General features: G+C 47.1%; 1 protein-coding gene across 1 annotated transcript in view; it reads right to left on the bottom strand.

The window, feature by feature from the left end:
- The window catches only part of FBXW8 (F-box and WD repeat domain containing 8), a 698699-nt gene that overhangs the window by 48703 nt on the left and 629194 nt on the right, over window positions 1-20802 (bottom strand). Inside the window, exon 9 of the mRNA XM_085633260.1 lies at window positions 13951-14124. Coding sequence (XP_085489386.1) covers window positions 13951-14124 — 174 coding nt within the window. The remainder of the gene's footprint in view (window positions 1-13950; window positions 14125-20802) is intronic.

Below are 20802 nucleotides of genomic sequence, written 5' to 3'. Positions count from 1 at the left end.
GACAAGTGTAAAGCCCAGGGAGCACTTCGAGAGGAAGATCAGGAGCATATGGTGTGGACCGGCTGCTCGGTAAGACATATTTTAACCAGCTGCGTCTAGCTGCTGACATTAGGATGTTGACCTGTGTTTTCTGCAGCAATGTTTTGGAGCCTGACAGTCATTCCAGCATGGATGGCTGTAGCAGGGCTACCACCCAGGGGTCTAACTCAGCTAGATTACTATGTGCAAGCCACCTCATGGGCCATTGTAATTAGAAGAGCTGCATACTAGTGCTCACAATCCGATGCCCCCAATCCCCCTTTGGATAGGGAGGTATCATTTCTGAAGCACCACTCTGGGTCTGGAGCCACCTCAAATCAGGGACACCAGAAGTGACTCTAAGCCTTTGAAGAGCCTATGTGGTAGCTTGTATGGGAGGGCAGAGAAAGATACAAATGTCGAGGGAGTAATAGCATCTTAGAAATAGCGACACACCCCATGGGAGATAAAGGCAGACTCGTCCAGAATGGGAGAGCATCTGAGGCTCTAGTGATTGCCTTTCCCGGGTTACTTTCTATCATGTCTACTTGTGAGTGATAAATTTGGACCCCCAGATATTTAAAGGTGTCCTAAGCCCATGTGAGCGGAGCAATAGGTAGGTTGCGTCTTTGTTCTGTGGACAGGGGTTACACTGGGAATACCACTGATTTGGGCCAATTGCCTCGTAGGCCCGATATTCTGGCGTGTTCATTCAGCAGCCCCATTAACTCTTGCAGAACTGTACTGTGGCCTCTAAAATAGATTAACACATTGTCTGCATAGAGAGAGACAATGTGCCACTGCCAATACGCTCGTATGCCCCAGTCTAGAACAATGCAGCGTAGCCTGCACGCCAGGGGCTCCATGGCCAAGACAAAAAGAATGGGCGATAGGGGGCATCCCCGTCTTGTTCCGAATTCTATGACAAAAGAGGGAGAAATGATGCAGCCCGTCTTGACTCTGGTATGAGGCTTTGCATATAATATTCTCATCCATCTTAAAAAATTAGGACCCATGCCAAAACGTGCCAACACAGCTAGTAGATATTGCCAGCTCAAGGTGTCGAATGCTTTTTTGACATCTAGGGACGCTATCCATGGCAGGTCTGTTTCCGTTCGGGCCCACTCTAATAATTTGAAAACCCGGCTTAAATTCAAGCTGGTATTTCTCCCTGGGAATAATCCATTCTGGTCGTCATGTATCAGTATTTTTACTACATCCGTTAACCTGTTGGCTAGTATCTTGCCCAAGATTTTATAATCAGAGTTCAGTAGGGATAGTGAGCAGTAAGCTCATTTGGAGTGGGTGCCTGCCTAGCTTTGGCAGTACCACCAGTATTGCTTCTCTCAGGGAGGGTAGGAGTTCCCCTCGTTCAAATGCAACCCCATATACTGTGCATTATCTCGGACTAAGCTGCTCAGAATAAGGTGAGCAGAATTCCGAAGGCAATCCATCTACCCCTGGGGTCTTGCCTGTAGCTAATTGTTTGATGGTTTCAGAGATCTCAATTGAGGGCCACAAGCAATTTGAATTGGTCTTGCGTTCTCTGCGAAAGATTTACTTGGGACAAGAACTGTTGGGTGGATGAGGGATCTACTATGTGGGAGCTTTATAGAGAGAGGCATGGTATTCATAAAAAGAGTCACTGATCCTTTCCTGCATATTTTGCAGATGTCCATCAGGGGTGTGTATTGCCATGATGGGGGGCTGCGAGGCATCGGTTTTTAACAACCATACCAGCATCCTACCAGCTTTGTCTCCTTCCGTGTGTTGCCGGGCTAAGTATTGCTTGTACGCTAGGCGAGCCTTGGCCAATGTGGGTATAATACAAGGGTCTGAGGGGGGACAGTCGTTCACAATGTAAGCGCCAAACGAGACCCGTACACTGCCTTAATCACCTGCCCACGGAGAACAGTCATAAATGCATCCCATTCGATGCTGGCATGTGAGGCAGAGCATGTGTTTGTTAGGGAATATGAATCAATAGATTGTGTTATGAATGCACAAAGTGTTGCGTTTTTAAGTGCCTCTAATGCGAGGCGCCAGGTCGGAAAGCTAGTTTTTTTGCGCTTCCCATGACAATTGCAACTGTAGCGGATTATGATATGATATCGTGCGGGCTAAATACTCTGCATGTGAGACCCTAGATATGGCTGTCTCGGAGCAGTATGGCATCTATGCTTGTGTGCATATCATGAATCTTGGAATAGTGTGAATAGGTTTGTGTTGTGGGATGTTTGCTCCGCCAGGCTTCGCTGACTTACATATTGCTGGCCCAGTCCTTCATGTGCTGTGCTAGGGTAATGGATTGCGCCACCGGGACTGGTGAGTGTAAGCGATCTAAGTCCAGATCGTGTACGTAATTATGGTTCCCCCCCAATATATTAGTGCCTTTCGGTCTCTGAGTAGTGATGGCTTTATTGTTTGTAAGAAAGAGGATTGCCTTGAGTTTTGAGCTTGTATAGTGATACTAATGTCAGTGGAGAGCTGTCTAGAAGTCCCTTCAGGATCGCATAGCGACCGTCTGGGTCTACACGGATGTATAATATTTGTAGAGGGGTTCCTGGGGCTATCCATATTAGGGTGCTTCTAGCATAGCCTGAGTATGTGGTGCCTATCACCTTGCCTCACCAATGCTTGCGCAGTGATGCGAGGGTGTGCGTGGTGAGGTTTGTTTCCTGGATTAGTGCAATTGTGATCTTATGGCTGCGTAAATATTGGCAAATCTTGTGGCCTTTAACACAACCGGCTAAATCCCTTACATTCCAGGTTACTAACAGATAATTATTACCAGTCATCTTTTGTTATGGAGGCTTAGAGTGAGAGAAAAAAAAACCTGTACCTGCCTCCGAACTGCAACCCGTGTAGGCCAGAGCGTCACTCCTCCTTCAAACCCATGATTTTTGTTTCCGCTATAGTGTGCACTTTGTGCATATTGTATGATATAACGGAACAGACAGACTGCAATAAACATTTGTAATGCCAAACTCCCCACCCCAGGCCGACTTGCCAATGGGCAATAGGCTATCTGCACTGAAATGCAATTAAACAAAACTGTGAATAAGAAAACATAATTAAAAAGCAGGGTAGGGAAGGAAATATATACGTAAGGATATTTTGTAGAGAGAGAGTATTAAATGAGCAGAGAGAGGAGGGGGGAAAAACACAGAGAGGTGCAATATCAGCCACTTATCCTGCGTGCGGGCACGGCTGTTCTTCGTTATCGGCTGCATAATGGCCGCCATAACAGTTTTTTCTACCATGACGAGTTCCTATGGTTGCTGTGCACAGGCAAGCAGCTTGAATCCTGCGGTGGTGATGTGTGCGTGCCCTGTTGTTTGGGGTCTTTGGGCTTCTCGACGGGAGGTCACCCAAGCTCTTCAGCAGTCTGCGGGGTGACTATCAGGTCTCAAGATATAGCTCCATACTTTGGCCTTCCATCCGCTGCGGCAGACCTACTATGCAAACGTTATTTTTGCGGGATCTTCCCTCCCGATACTCCGCCCGGCTCTCCAAGTATTCAAACTCATTTCAGAGAGACCTGATCTGGTCTGTAGCTGTTGACACGGTGGGCCGCAGAGTTGCCAACACCAACTCCGATTCCTCTACTCTGTGCTTTAGTTTCTTGTGGTCCTCCCATAGAAATCCCATTTCCGCACAGAACAAATCTATTTTGGGACATGCCCTAGGGAACAATATTTGCATTTGGATTGAATTGTGGCTATCATACCGCGCGAGCCGTACGCCTGGCTATATTACAATATCAACAAGCGATCTTAATAAAACGGAAGAACATCTAACCATTTTTGCAATTGCTGTGATTGGACTACGCACCGGCGCAGATAGATAAGGTATGTCCATATATAAACTTCACGCGATAATCTGTGCAATTAGGCAGTGGTGTTTTGTTTATGCGACATTGCTACCTATGCTCCTAGATTTCTGATTGACACCTCCCCCCTCCCTTTTTTTTTTCTCTCTTCTCTTTTCTCTTTCCTGCTCCACTTCCTACTTTCCATTTAGTTCAACAAATTTGTTAGCGGAACGCAATGGTCCGAATACCATCCCAGCCGCAATATAAAAATCTGAAAAAGTTTGGACAACGTCATTACGCCAAACCCGCCGTCTATTTTCCTACATGGTAGATTTTTTCTTATATCCACTTATTACAGTTCTTTGCCCTTTGGGCACCTTGAGGGTTATATGTCACATGGGGCCTTTGTACTTGCATGTTTTATCATGTTTTAAAAGTGACATATTCGAGATTATTTGGTCTTTTTTGATGTGTTGTTATCTAATGATTCAATGTATCAATGTTTGTTGACGGTGTTACTATAACACTCAAAATCCGGAAAAGTCTATTAACAAGCTGTTGTATGTCTTACGAAATGTCAGGGCCTACTGCAGTCACAGAACGTGTGTTTTTTCCTTCTCCTGTAAAGTAAGATATGTGACTTCTGTTGAATATTGTTCATGATTTTATGTTGTTTCAAATGCTGAATACATTTGAACTAATGTTTGTATTGTATTGTTAAAGTAGCTTTTATATGTTTTAATCTACAGCCCTGAAGAAGTCCTGGTTTTTAGGATGAAACGTGTTGGCTGTCTGTGTTTTAAAGAACTAAATAAAGGAAAAGAAAAACGTGACCAGTGTACAACGACTGTGTGGATCCTAAGTGAATTATTATTCAAAGGACTTTTCTTAAATATCGTTGCAAAGTGGTGCATCTCTAATTTTGTTTTCATTTTGGTTACCCCTGGTAACAGGGGAGTGCTCTTGGACAATGAGCACTTTTGGAGATCTTGCACACAAGAATCTACTTCTGTATCTGAATAATTTGTACTGGTGACTGTATTGGATTGGTGCCTGATTGGTTGCCCATTTGGTCCACTGTCCTTTTCTTTGTGTTTGGACCTAATGTGGACTTGATATCTGATATCGCCTCCATTAACTCGTCAAATCAATGCGAGTGGTCAACGTGGTCCACGGGTTTCAGGGACCCTGCTTGCATGGTGACCACTGTGCCAGATGCCAGGGGAACTGAGTCAGTCAGCTGTGACTGCCCCTTTCTGTTCTTAGTTTTCCCATTGCGCAGCTGTATACTGGGCATCAAGTGGTCGGTTGGTATCGCTGGCGATAGTGGCCCCCCTAAAGCTCTAGGACTGTCAATCTTTAATGAAATGTGTGCAGGTCAGGCAGTATCCTTGCAGCTTTTATTTGGAAGAGTGAGGGCATCCTGCAGTGTTGGGAGAAAACGGAGCGCTCCAGGGTGTACTGATCTTGATGGGACACTCCTGTGAGGTCGATACAGTTGGCAGGTCATATATGTCCTGTCTGGTCGTGCAGCAGTAGGCCCCTATGGGCAGTGGATAAGAGTATGGTGTAGGCAGGAGGCTCGGGAAGAGTCATTCAGAAGTGAAGTTGTGCATCTTTTACATGATATTAAGTGTGCATCCGTTTTTTATACGTGGACTCTAAATGACTCTAGGGTTCTGCAAGACTCTTGGGCACTGTCGCTGTGAAGAAGGGCTGTTGTTGCGGTTCGGTAATCGGCAATCGCGCCTCTGACTAGTTCTGAAGACTAAAGCTGCACATCCCCCCAAACAAAGCACAGCCCTCCGAGTCGATTTATATGGAGGGCCAACAGGCCAGCTCCTGCAAGCTGTTGAGGCCGCACCAGGGTCTGCCGGCACCTGACCAACCCCCCTGACGTGTTTCCGCGCATGCCGAGCCACACGTTGGGAATTGCGGGCCCTTAGTGGCCTTTGAAGTGCTCATATGTTGACGGGGTGGGGGGGGGAATCTTGCGCGTTCCCTTATACTCTTCTATGGGGGCCTGACTCCGGTCCCCTCTCCCCCCGGTGCGTCCCCAAGACAGGCAACAATTATGCAGTGGACTGAGCTGGTTGAGCTATGCCCAGGCTTCTCTTAAGGACCCTGGTCAGTCCGCTTCCAGCTACGTAGCAGTGAATTAAAATCTGGCCTGGTGCGCTCACAAAACGCGCAAGGAAGGCAATCACATTTCTATCCCTCACTCTCTTGTAAGTATTATGATTATGGGCCTTGGGCGCTCACCGCACCCACCGCGATTGAAGCCCCGACACTGGCCTTGCCTCGTGTACCTCAGCAGGGTGATGGATGGATTCAGCGGTTCCGAGCACTCACCGCAGGCAGCCGCAGGTCGAATCGCAGCAGGCTGCAAGGTGTCCAAGCCCCGGCTCACAGTTACTCGGGCCCTCGTGAATCCTGAATTTCTCCAGCGTGGGCAGCTCTCCCCTCCTGCTGTAGTGCCCCTCGTCCGGGCTTAGTCGAAAGGGTGTCTCGGCTCCCTCACAGGAGGCGCGTAGAGGCCGAAGATTCTGTTACAAGCAGTCTCTCCCAGCCATGGACGAGCACGGTTCCACTCCTCGGCTGCAGGCTACGCGAGGCCGGGCTACGCCCAGTCAATCTCCGCTGCACAAGGTCGCCACTCCGACAGCCTCGCCCACTCAGCTCCGGTGCCAGTAGTCCCGATTTGCTAGGGTCGCTACAACGACCAGTGGTGTCGTACAGCGATTGTCGCCATGTATGGCAGGCTGTGAAACATATTTGTCAGGATTTTAGAGTGCCTAATACGGAGCTGTTTACAGCGCGTCTGCACTCTCCGCCATCTTGGCCATGCCACCCCACTATCCTATTATCGTTTAATGCACTTTTTTAGTACTAAGCTTCCAAACTCGCCCGCTGTTGGTTGACTATGCTGGCTTGGCCTTGAACTCACTCACTCCCCTCCATTCATGTTCGTGTTGGCTTGCCCCCACCCTCCCTTCCTCCTTCCGTTGTCTGTGTTGTTCTGACTCCCCCTTCTCCCTGTTGTCCATGTTGACCCCCACCGGCCATAACAACAAAAACGCGATGCCGCTGTCTTCACTGACTGCGTCTTAACACTTTTTTCCTCACACCCTCTGCCCTCATTGTTGCCTACGACTCTTTCATCTGTTTACCTACCACCCTGCTCTCCCTCCTGCTAGCAATAAAGCAAAAATCGCTATGACGCAGCCAGCTGCAGCTCTAGCTGCTGTCATAGCACCTTTTTTTCTAGCTTTCAGCCATGCTGCACAGCAGATATGATGCTGTACACCGTGCCTGAAAAAAACATTGACAAAGCCAGTACACCTCCCATAGGTGAGACCTATTGGATTTGCCAATGCTTGTTTTTAATGCACTTCAATCACTGAAGGAAATGCATCTCCACAAACATCCAACAATCGGAACGGAAGTGTTGCACATTGCCAACTGCATTCACAAATAAACACAACGCAGTATATAGACCATCTTGCCCCTCCGAACCCACCGCACCTAGCTTTACTCAGTCGCTGTAGCACTGTAGCTCTCACTGCCTTCGAACCTGTACAGAGCTTTGCAGTCTTTTCGTTTGGTTTACACTATTGAAATACTACATCATGCATGCATATATGACACATTCCAACATGAAGACTTGTTAAAGCTACCGTAGAATGTACATTTGTGTTTTGATACTCTTAACAACATTTTTAGGTCTCGCCTAGCGTCACAGCGCATGCGCTGCTCGCTCTGGCGAGATCTATTGTTGGCAAGTCGACTTCAGAAGTGGGCTAGAAGCTTTGCCTATGCTTTCTATTCACGCGCATCAGTTTATGCTAAAGCCACGCTTTCTATTGAAAGAGAGGCTTGTGGGTGACCGCCCTGTCTCCCTTCTGGCTCGCCCCCCGGACTGGATATTGTGCGCACGTACAGGAACCACACACTCGTAGGATGCCAGCTTTGGCAAGGGAGGAGCAGCAGTATCTGTTGCACGTCTCCGTGCTGCTTGCTGCCAGACTCGGTGTTGGATGTTTTGGAGTGGGCTGTGCGCACCCCACTGCCATTACCTACTGTTGCTGGCTCCAGAACTGTGAGTACGTAGACATTTTTGTGCACAGGATCCCTGGCAGTGGCACTCTGCTTAGAAGCACCGCTTTCCATACTTCCACCAACAGGCTCTAACGTGGGACATGCAGAGTGCCTGTCCACTTTGTATTGTTCGAAGTATTACTGCAAGTTTGTTTCCATTATGGCGGCAGTGGTCTCCGCACACATCAATCATGTCTGTCCATCTTGTTCGCTGCTGCTCTCTGCCCTTTTTTTCCTCCTAGCCCTCTGCGCCTCTTCTACTCACTGTCCTTTAATTGCAGCTATAAATTGGATTTCTCGTTTTCATTTTCTGTGCGCTCTCTGCGCTTTCACTTTCATCTTTTTTCCGTTATGGCGGCAGTGGTCTCCGCACACATCACTCATGAGAGGCGCTGTGTCTTTTCTCTCTTGCTGTCCTAGCTCTCCACTGCTCTCTGCCCCTATCGCCTACTATGTCTGCCCATCTTTTTCACTCCTACTCTTTGCCACTCTTCCTTTCATTGCGGCTAAAAATAGGATTTCTCTAAGAAAAATCAAAAGGGTGCCGCTTTGTGGATCAGCCAAGAAGCACATTTTAAATGAGTGAATTGAATTTGAGCTCCAAAGCAGGTAAAGGAATCTATCTTTCTCCATTTTATCGTTTTGTCTCACACATGTGACACAATATTCTGCTTCGAGCTCTCGGGCATACGTGGTACCGCAATACAATTTTTAATATGTACAGGCATAAACATTTGTCACTCTCTCCATTACCCGACTTCCAACTCTACTTATGTAAAAACAAGACTGTTTTGTGCGCTTGTGTGATAACGTTAATGCCTTTGCAATCTGTTTAGACAATTGTTTCCCACCTCATCTGAGCGCGATTCTGCGTAATCTTGTAATTAGCTTTGGGAGTGGTAATAAATTTTGCACTTTGTGGCAACCCCAGCTGAAGTGCTGTCTCCTCGTGTGTTTTTTTCCTGCTCCGCCGTCTTCTTTGCACTTTCTGTAATCCATCCTCTCCCTCCATCTTGTCACCTCTCACTCTTTTTAAAAGCAAAAGGAAAACCAGCAGTAACCTATGCACAAATGAATCAAAATAAGGCCTTATGAGAAAAAAGTTAGTCCCCCTTATTTTTTACACACTGCTCCCCTATAGCTCTTAGCCTTGACAAAGTCTGTGGCCTGCGTGCCAGCAAGCAGGGAAATGTTTTATCTGCTTATTTAAAACAAGGTTGCTTTTACTCAACTTAAAGAAATTATGGAGGCAGCTCAAGAATAGATCTCGCATTTGACAAAGTTAGAGCTGTTCACATTAAAAATGGCAATGTTTTTTAAGTTAGCTTTTTTATACTGATGGCAATAACCCTATGCAAATATAATTACCCCACTGCAAACAATAAATAAATAAAAATTGCCATTTTCAACGCCATCAGCTCTAACTTTAACAAATGCGAGACCTATTGCATTGCAAATGCTTTTTATGTCTGTGTGGCTCAGTTTGATCATGAGAGGCACAATGTGATGGTCGAGTTTGTCCTAAAACTCTAGCGGCTTAATTAAGAAACTCGCTTGCAAACCGATCCTGGCAGCTGGTACAATAACTGTGATAGATGAAAGCCTGCAGCGCCATCTAGCGGATTTTAAAGTTAGGGAAGCGGCCAAGCTGCAATAGAATAGAATGCGTATTATTTGCGCAAAACGCTTAGGCAAAAACAAAAATATTAATTATACCTGTCTCAAATAATGTAACCTATGCGTTATTTGACACATCTTGAGTAAACTACAGTACAGTAAAATACATTTACGATGAACGGAGTTACACCTCACCATCAAATGTAACGCCTCGTCAGGGGTGGCAAGCACTATATTACTGCAATTACAATGAAATAAATTACTTCTAGCTGTATCTTTCTATCGATCCTCTATCGAGGCTTCGTCAATTTATGTTCTATCATCAGCTGTCCCCAGGAAAATCCTGGATACACTGACCCAGTATGGATTCCACCGATCGTTAGGTCAACCCTCCCCCGTTGCTCTCTCTCCCTTTATACCAACATTTCTCCTAATTCCTCTCCATTTTGCAAATGTTCGCTGCGGTGCCAGCTGTATCCTCCGTTACCAGCGGCCTTGCGCTCTGGGCTGACCTCCACTGACCTGCTGTTGATGGGAGCACTTTGAAAACATGTAAAAATAAATAAAATATAAGGTACATGGTTAAAAAAAAAAAGGGAAATGTGCGGATTCCAATACTGTCATTATTGGGCATTCCCCTTAAAGTCACAGCTGGGATAAACAGGACACACTGTGACTCGTCACTGGGGTACCCAACAGGACTAGTGGGGGAGATCTCTGGAATAATAGCTCCTCGAGGTCCTGCCTAGAGGAAATACAAAATGAGCACAGTTAAGTCCTCTTTGAAGAAAGAAAGCCATTATACACGCATCAGCTACCGCCCTCTGCAACCTCTCCACACTCGCTCATCTACTCGGGTGACAGTATTGTACTGTAATTGTATTTACATAGCGCTTCGTTCGTGCCCCCTTTGAAGTGCCACTCTGCATTAGCGGATGGTAGCCAGCTACATCATGGGATCTGCTTGGTTAGAAGTGTTACATTGTGCTGTGGCCTGAGGGAAGGTGCCTGAGTGACCACAGTGGTGCACTTATCCCCGTCTGAGGCTGCTGCGCCTAGACATGTAACCTCGGGAACACAAGCACTTTACATTACTTCCTTGTTGTGTCTGATTCTGCGGGGCTCTGCAGAATCCACCCAGGAGCGGCATAAGAGCAGCGCTGTGCATCTAGTACTGGCAGCTGCTGTGCAGTGCCCATCGAGGAGGGAGCCACTGCATGCACCGGAGACACGTAACCATAGTGAATACTTTTAAGAGGCTACTCGTGAGCGGCAGAGGGGCAATTCACAGGCATGCACGGCTTGCGGCAGTGAGGGCTCGATGCCGCAACCGGATGTGCAGCCAGCATCGGATTGGGAAGGCGGGCAGTCGGGCATTGGCCGGTGCCTAAGGGTGGGCCAGTTTCTGTCAACCGGCCCACGGAGCCTTATTGTCTTCCCCACCAGGCCACTGTAAGGGGGGAGAGGCAGCATCATGAGCAAGGAGGCTCTGGGGGGGGTTGCTTTCAGCAGCGGCGCTAGGCCAATATTGTTCTGTCAGCTGCAGACTTTAACTAGGCCTCCCGTGGGGCCAGCGCAGACGGCCAGATGCAATGTCCCACTCCCCTGCTGTGGGCCATTATCACTTCGGCTCCCCTGAGGCAGCAGCAGCTCTGTGCTTTTCTTCACCCCTCCCCTGCCAGGCAATTGTCCTGGGGCTACAGTTGGCTGGGCTGGGGTGAGTAAGTAAGTGAATGGCCTTGCTGAGGGCCTGTTGTCAGCACCTTGGCTACAGTGTCTTTCAGGCCTTGGTGGTGGTGGGGGAGGGGAGGGGAGGGGGGGGTGTATGTTTGCATAAACCTTGCTGTGAAGCACTATTCCCAGAGCGGGAAATTTAGATAATGTAATGTTAGGGTAAGAGCTGCCGAATGTGGATATATGGAACTAGGTTCCAGTCTCAGCTTCACCTCAACATCCTGTGATTCTGGGCAAATGACTTAATTGCGCAAGGCCTAAAATAAAAATGAATTTAATCCTCTGCAATGTAACTGATGCTCATATAATTGCGCCCTTTGGCCAAGTTTACGCTATATAAAACTACAATAAAAAAAATAACCTTCTGTTTGCTCATTTTTTAAGAATATGCAAAGGATGGAACTTAATAATGAGAGAGGATTCTTTATTTAATAATAAAAAGTCTATATTCCTTCTTAACATGGCTTTTCTTCCTTTGTTTAGTTTTAACTATCAGTCACAGATCTTTAAAGAAGCTTTAGACCACATTTTAAACTGATTTCACCTTGTGTTTATACAGTTCAAACTTTAAAGTACATATCGATCACGGGAGAAGATACCAGCTTTAGGTGTTTTTCTTCATTTTCGTACTGGAAAGGGCATTAAAATACTGGTAATGCTGGTTAAACAAGCATTGACATAGCCAATAGGTCTCGCCTTTGGGACCTTATAAGTGTTTAGCCATGCAACAGTTGCATAACTAAATACTTATAAGGTCCCAAAAGCGAGACCTATTGGTTATGCCAAGCGGCTTTGAAAGTAAACGCGATCAAACAGCAAGGAGGCTGAGAAAGTGAAAGTAATCGCAGTCAAGCGCGGCGTGCACGCCCGCATACACGCACTGTAGCTCTAGGCTGGCCTGGTAGCACTTTTTGGAGCCGTCTCAAAAAGTCTCGCCAGACCAGTGCATGTGCTGGGTCAGGCGAGACCTAAAAAAATGACCAGGTAGCAATCATAACCATATCAGGAGTTGTGGCCTTTGGGCTACTTTATTTCACTTCGCCCGCCCAGCCAAAATGTAGTGCTTCTAGTTTCCAACAATGTTTCTGGCTCTATGAGCTTTAAAATACATAATGTATCAAAATTTCTCTAAAAATGAGCCCGATGAGACTAGCCAAATGCTGTTTTGTGAACGGGCGCGATCCAGGAATGTGGGCCACTTTTTTGGGAGTTCCCAGGCCGAATTGTGATCCGAATCCGACCCTGTGTGCAGCCCCCCCAAGGCAATGCGTTTACACAACAGGAGAAACAAATGATGTAACTCACAAATCAATGAAGCTTTGACCTAATGCTCAGCTCAAGTAACATCCACCCCTTTGGTATCTAGTATATCAGTGCCCAGCAGATCTCAGAATGTTCAGGCAGCCAGCACAAAATAGCCGACAGTCACTATCCAGGAGCAACAGAGTAGCAGAACAGGGTCTGCACGGGTTACAATAGCCATGATAAATTCCCCATAGAAGCCATCCAGGGGGCTTGCTTATATTTCAGAAACATGCTATGATGACCTGACACGCAAATTTCAGAAAAATAATGAAACTGAAAGGGTGAGGAGTGTGCATGATTTAGTGCTAAGGCCAAGGCAATGACCACCCATAAAGCTAGGGGTATTGGAAGTTTACTCATGATATCCACCCTTTGGAACCGATTTACACTGCAGAGGATGGTATATACTCCATCAGTGTGACGGAGTATTTTATTTCACCGCCCTGATTACCCATCCTAAGTACTCATACTCCAATTTTAGAGATGGCGGCCGGCCCAGCAGACATCCCTTACACTGTCAGGAACCGCCATCAGAGCGGTTCGTGCCGTTCTTTTAAATGTTTGAAAGATGGCTCAGTCAACATGACACTACAGTCCGCCAAACGTAACCTGTTCTTACATTTTCAAATTGAAAATTCCAAAGCCAGATTTCATTTTTTTCTTTTAAATAAAAAAAACAAAAATGACCAACACCTCGGGTGTTTCTATAATGTTGTGTGGGTCATTTTGCAGCTTTAACTGGCAGTTACTGACAGTGACCACTGGTCATTTGACCGCCCACTCTAAATCGGGAGGGTGGTCAGGTGACCAAACCTCCGATGTTCTTTACTCTGTCAGAGGTGATACTCGAAATGAGGCGGTCGGAACTTCAGTCTGGCAGAGAGGGTACTCTGTAGCGATAGAGTACCATCACCACCAAACTTTAATCAGAGCCTTTTACCATTAATGACATCATGGTAGACCCCAAATGTCTCACTTTTAGCACCCCAATAACCTACTACTTATTTCGGCTGGTCTAGATGAAGGGCAGGAAATGAAAATCAAAGAAAGTAAATGGGGCATGACAGACTTGTTTAATTTCAATTCTTGCCAATGAATTTATGACCTAAGATAATGGGTAGAAAGAGCAGTAGCAGGGGTGGCAAGGGGAAGAAAGGTGCAGTAGCTGTTGCTCATAAACACAGCTAAAGACATTTGATATGGGAACTTTAACTTGCGTCCTCACAACTCGCAAATGAGCAATATAAAAGAGATAAAGGAAAATTGCTAGGCCAGAATAAAGAACAAGGTCAAGAAAGGTAGGATCGATGGATAAATATGTGAATAAAGAATTACAAATACTCTTTTTTTCAGGCAGACTGTACCTGGCATGTGTCTCCCACAGTTTGGTGCCCATTCGTTGATCCCAGACGCAAACCAGTCCTTCCTCTCCTCCGCTGACTATCTTCCAGTCATCCATGCGGGCTGCAGTGACGCCCAGCTGGTGGGCGTAAAGAGAGCACAGGGAATTGTTGGTCCGGATGTCATACACTCTTACCCTAAAGAGAAGAAAGTGTAACAAATGCTTCAAGGATGTGCAAACAAACACAAAGGGAAGGCATTGTACATGATACAGTTTATTTAATGATGCAACGCACGCATCCAACACATGTGAAGGGCATGATCATTTTTAACCCCTGCCTGATAGAAGCATATTGCTGTCTTTGGTAGAACATCTACACCAGGATCATATGTGACTGAGGGGCTACGCAAATCACCTTTTTGTCCACGTCTGGCAATATCGATACTGAACACATGCTTGCGATAACATAGGCAAGAGAAGCTGTACCATGTCAATACTCCTTCATGTCACTGTTGTAGAGGATCAACACCAAGCCCATCATGGTACAAGGCACTTACATTAGCCTCACCTGCTTACCATTGTAAGGCATGGACAACACATTCACTTACTCATTGGCAAATTACATCAATGTCAAGCAGTCTCCACACTGGTTACACCAAACTCACTTTATCAAGGATGTAAAGCATCTCTATGCTTTCACCTGTCAATGGTGCCAGTTATCTTAAGAGGGCCCAACTTATATACATAACCAAACGTGCCATCAAGACCCAGGAAGTCAGAAGAGTTTATTGTAGCAGCATCTATTACTGAGTAGGAGATGATCAAAGACGATATTTGGCTATGGATGTAAAGAGGACATCAGCCCAGCATCTGTAACCCTGAATCACTCCAAAGTTTAAAGCGGCATGTTCGATGTCTGGGCTCCAAGTGATGGGAGATGAATGTTCTATAGTTACACCGCCCTGACCATTTCCTGTGAGGCTCCTTTCCACACACAGTAATCACTCCATAGGAGGAAATGACCACCTCCCACTGAGATCCGGGGTGTGCAATGTTTTTATGATGCAAGCGCACTCGCTTAGTTGTTGAGCTTCGCTCCAAGGTACATTATCCCAGAAAACGCTAGGTGGTGCTGAAACCAGATGCGCATATTTCCTGAAAGTGAAACCAGGATTGCCCTGGTACCTCGCAAGAATTTGCACGCAAGTACGTGCCTTGAAAAGAAATATGATAAGGATGTGAGCAAAACACTCCTCGCATTAGCAAAATTTAGTGATCCAAAAAAAAGGATCAGTTTGGGTTCCCAAAATCCCCAAAGAAGCTCTATACGATTGCCACAGATGGTACAACCAGAGTGTAACCTGGACAATCAGACAATGGTCTTTAAAATATGATACTGACCAGAAAAAAACAGAACAAATATTCAGTGTGCGTGTTAAATCTCTGGCAACAAATCAATGAAACCATCGTTTCCCTTGCTGACTTATTGCCCTCTGCGCCTGTGTAAGAGTTTTTACTTTTCTTTCATTTTCGTGGGGATTGGGGGATAATTATTTTAGCAAGCTGCTCCCCCGGTGGAGCGGGGACTGGGATTTGGCAGCGCAGAGTCTCCGCCTCACAATCTGATACCCAGCGCTGAACCGGCGCGGCACCTGCAGTCTGATGTGTGGCACCAGGAGGGGGAAGCCATTAGGCCCTGGCCCGTCGCCATTTTGCGTCTCTCTGGGCAGCGCCTCAGACACGGTAGAGAACTCGCCAAGAAAACAAAGCCCAAAAACTGGACTGGGAGAGTTTTAAAGCAGTTTAGGGGAGGGTTGATAATCGGCTAAATAAGCGCTGGAAACTGCTCGTGTGGAAATATTTTCTTGTGGCCCGAGACGCACCGCCCGTTCCAAAGTACACCTCTTATTTAATTTGGCGCTTGGAGGCCACTCGTCACTTAGCAAGATTCATCCCAGAAGCTTCGTCCCTGAATAGCGCAGAGTGGTGCCAATGATGTAGAGCAGATTCAGGAGGGGCCGGGAAAGTGGTCCATTAAAAGAATAGCGAGGGGCAAAGCTTTCAATGTGCAGCAGGCGCAAGGATACCCAGGCCCGGGGATGGACGGGGCCTCTGCAACTCGTGGCTGCGTGTTGCCACCCAACTGTGCTTAGTGAGGCCATTTCGTTCCTTTCAGTATAGAAATCCATCACAAAACCTGCAACAACGAGTCCCGTCACCGCTGGGACTCGAACGCCCAAAAGGCGCGCGCACAGGTACTTCTGTCACGTGATACCAACCCTGGCACCGGGCACGCGTTACTCACTACTTTATTCTCGGACATCACGTCAGCTGCGCTGGCAAGGTCGGGGACATAACTTATGATGCAGGACATGATGGCGCTGCGTCTGATCTGTCCAGGGACTGCAGAGAGTCTACTGATCAGAAAGTAACAGGAAACAACACAGACCTATAGTCCGACACCGAGGCGAGTGAACACCCAGGACAGGGGCAAGCACAGACAAGCATTCGTAGCGTTCAGTGTACATACACAGCAAACACTTTCTTCGGGCAACTTTTACTCATGGCATATGACGGACTGGTACGCCGCACGCGGTGGTCTTGGCACATGTCAGGTAACTGGTTGTGTCCTCACGCGACTGGAGGTGCCTGGTCTCTGGTCGGCGTCAGGCAGAATTTGCAGTGACCGTTATCGTACGTCCTGCAGTTTATTGCTAGTTTAAAAGCCCCCTAGAAGAATAATCTCCCGTCCCGTAATACTAAGCTTTTTTTTTTAAAGAGCAAACATAGTAGTTGGCTCGAGCCTTTAGATGAATCAAATGTAAAGTATGCTGCGACAAAAACAAAACAAACTACCGATACTTATAGTCACATTTTTTCTAAACTCATTTATGTATTCAGACCGCTGTGTGGCACCCAGTTGTTGACGAGTACTGACCTTTAAAGTAACCAGTTAATTAAGGAGAAGCCTACTTGAAAAAGTGAGGCAACAGCATGAGCTCTGCTGGGCTGATACCGAACAGTGCAGCCGAACAGAAGCAAAAACCTGCAAAGCAGCAAATCTCATTAAAAAATGCAAATCGTGAGAGGATTTTCTTCCAGAGACAGAAAGTCTTTAAGTGCAACAATAGACAGCAGCACATCTATGATTGCAATAGGACAGTCCCCAGTGATGTGTGTGTGAGGGTTTGAGCGCATGATGTCATCTGACACTGGCTGTGTGAAATATTATGTGACTACCAACACAATCTGCAAACACCATGAAAAGAGGCTGCACGGAAAGGAGTCCAGGCAGTAGATAGAGAGCAAGTGTGGCTTCCTAAGACGTCTTCCCTGTCTGAGCCTTTTACAGCAAGGTAGGGCTTTGGGCCAGAACTTCTGCTGGTGTCTCTCTAAATTCTTCTTCAAAACTCTTTCCTGCCCCTCGCTCTCGTCTCTAAAATTTACCTTCATTCCTTTCACAGGTCCATAGATTTCAGGCCATCTCATGCTCATCTGCAAAATTTCACCCTCACAGGCTGGGTGTACCTTGGGGGCTTCAGGTGGGATCCACAGAAGCTTTACATGGACTGGTAATGGATCTCTTTCGGTTGCTCTCACTGCTTCTGGGTAAATCTTACAGACCCTTTATTACAGAGCCTGTAGATTTATTCGATTTGCACCTTCAACACTCCTATGTGGACACCGCAGATATTTTAATCAGGTCTCTATGCAATTCCTTGTGGTGTGCATTTTCTGCGCTTCTCGGAAGATGGTGTTCAGGGATGTCCATGGATTGCACCTTCAATTCTCCTGAGTGATTATTTATTGAGGTGAATCAAAATCATATCAATAAAATTAATGAAAAAAACTAATACATTTTATAACTGAAGTTGAAAAAAAAGAGGAAAACAGCCATCACTGATCCTCACAACATAAACTAAACATTAATCACAGGGAATGCAAACGACTTTCAGCCGCTCGCTGAGGAGTCCTTGCCCTGTTCCAGCCCTTTGCCTGTTGTCGTGTGGAGCCCCGCTGGGCACTGGCCTCGTTGGACCTGTATGCTGGGAGCCCCTGTGGACTTCGTAAAAAGACTGGGGAGTGCGGTGGAGGAGGACGGGACTGCGAGGTCCAGCAGGCTGTGCGTGTTGCATCGAGCACACCTGCCGCCTCTTCCCGTGACTCCGCCCCCTGCTGACCGGTGAAAACCGCTCGCGGCCCCCGCTTCGCGGGTGCCGCTCGCTGAGGAGTCCTTGCCCTGTTCCAGCCCTTTGCCTGTTGTCGTGTGGAGCCCCGCTGGGCACTGGCCTCGTTGGACCTGTATGCTGGGAGCCCCTGTGGACTTCGTAAAAAGACTGGGGAGTGCGGTGGAGGAGGACGGGACTGCGAGGTCCAGCAGGCTGTGCGTGTTGCATCGAGCACACCTGCCGCCTCTTCCCGTGACTCCGCCCCCTGCTGACCGGTGAAAACCGCTCGCGGCCCCCGCTTCGCGGGAGCCGCTCGCTGAGGAGTCCTTGCCCTGTTCCAGCCCTTTGCCTGTTGTCGTGTGGAGCCCCGCTGGGCACTGGCCTCGTTGGACCTGTATGCTGGGAGCCCCTGTGGACTTCGTAAAAAGACTGGGGAGTGCGGTGGAGGAGGACGGGACTGCGAGGTCCAGCAGGCTGTGCGTGTTGCATCGAGCACACCTGCCGCCTCTTCCCGTGACTCCGCCCCCTCTATCTACAATCAGCATAAGACCTGAGGTCACTACGCGTCAGCGGGACGCGTGTGCGGGACATCACCCGGGACAAAGCCCGGACTAAGGGCGGACCCTCTAAGACCCTCATAGACCCGCAGAGACTGGACTGGGCCAGAATCCCTGCCCGAATACAGATCATCATAGGACTATTGTGTAAGTGTTTGGGGGGTTCATAATATAACCATTATGACTACTGAAATTTTAACCCTGGAGTTACCTGGCCCTGAGAAGTCGGTGGGTTTGGTAGATGGGAAATTAGATAAGTACTTTAAGAAAACCGTTTTGGATTCCCCAACTCCCCCTACCCTTGAAGAACTTCGGGCTGAACGACGGCGGTCGATTGAAAGTTTAAAGAATAGACCATTTCCGGTGTCACCTGCGTTAATGAGCTCTATGGGGGACATTTGCACCACCTCGCAGGACAGTATCCCTCTTATATTTAGAGAAGGAACATCTACGAGTGAATCTGAATCCTTAGGCACTACTAGTAATCCGTTAACCACAGTCATCACTCCCAGTACTACTAAATCTATTGTCATAACTAAAGCACAAATTACCCCTATCCCTAAACAAACAAAAGAAGTCAACAGTAGGGTAAAAAAAGTCACGCAAGTTAAAATCCATGGCCCCCCTCCGGCTAAACGGCGTAAAAATAACCTTCCAAAGAGGAAATCCAATCATGCAGACTTTGGTACTAAAAAGGTTGATAGTACTAGAGGAGGACTGGTTAAAGTAATAGACGAAGGAAGGAAAGCTATATCACCTACGCATCCATGTGTAACTCCCTTTACTGACCCTGTTATCTCCATCGCCGATAGCCCCCCAACGGTGGTGACGTTACAGGAATCTTCAGACAGGGCCCTGATTGATAGCATAGAGTCTATAATGAGGACCTATTCCCTGGCTATCATAGAAAGACTTAGAAAACTAGAAGATAGACTTGGGAAGATAGAACACGAATTGGAGAAAAAGATTGTAACTAATAAAGTGTCGTTTAACCCCTCTATACAAGTCCCAATGGTACCCTCGTCATCAGGAACATCCGCTACAATAACGATACCTACCCCTGATCAGACTACCATTCAGCCTCAACCCTCAATTAATATGAGTGGAAGTACATCAGGGAGTAATCCTGCTGGACCTAACAGTAAACCCACATTAGTACAGGCTGTAACGTCTAATGGACAGCGGAATAATTCTGGTCAAGCCCCAGGGAATATAAATAGAGAGAGAGGAAACGAGCGACCGGCTCGAGAAAATTATAACAAGGGTCCCCTTCCAGAACTTCCACCAGAAGCTGTACCCCTTGTAGTAGTCCTTACGGGGGTACCAGAGCTGGAGAAGGACAAACGGGAGAGCTTTACCCAGTTGAAAAATAAAATATCACACTGGTTAAGTCTATATAGACCTATTGCAAATAATATCAATGGAGAAATTATACATGTCCGCCGCCTTCCTTGGCTGGGAGGAAGATCCAAAGATATTGAGGGAGACATAGTGGTCATTAATTTTAGAGATCAGAATGCCGTCCATTTTATACTTAATTGGCCGTCAGACCACGATAGTAAACCTATTACCCCCCGTCCCCTAACATATTTTTATCCTCGCTCAGTGGTGTTCCCACCAAATCATCAATCACAGCGAGCTCCCCCCCCATCGTTATAGAGGCAAATGCTCCCAAACCCATATCGTCCACCTGTCTACAATAATGGCCCTATATTTAGCGACAGGCAACCGCCATTAGCTGTAGATTTGTATGGGTGGAATACTATAGGCCCAAGGTATAACTACCTAACACATAGGAGAATGGATCATCTCAAACCTTTTACACCCCTAGATACCACCAACAGGTTTGAGGTGTTTAGTGGCCTGGAAGACTGCGATTGATGCCATCGAGCCACAGGGAAGGGGGAGAAGGAATTCCGTGGTGACACAGGGGGAGACACGGGTGGGGGTACGGGGGAAAAAGGTTCAACAGATATTAACACACCCAATGGATACAATGCTACATGTAGTTCTGGGGGTAGTACATGTAATTCTGCCCAGCTTCACTGTAACTCCGATGCTTTTACCCCGGCCAATGGAAGTACAAGCCTGACCTTACTATCTGTAGATCCCGTGCCAGGGGAAGCAACCCATGTCTACACCTTATCC

Source organism: Triturus cristatus, chromosome 11 (genome assembly GCF_964204655.1).
Source record: "Triturus cristatus chromosome 11, aTriCri1.1, whole genome shotgun sequence".
NCBI lineage: Eukaryota > Metazoa > Chordata > Amphibia > Caudata > Salamandridae > Triturus > Triturus cristatus.
This window is presented reverse-complemented; position numbering and strand designations above follow the sequence as displayed.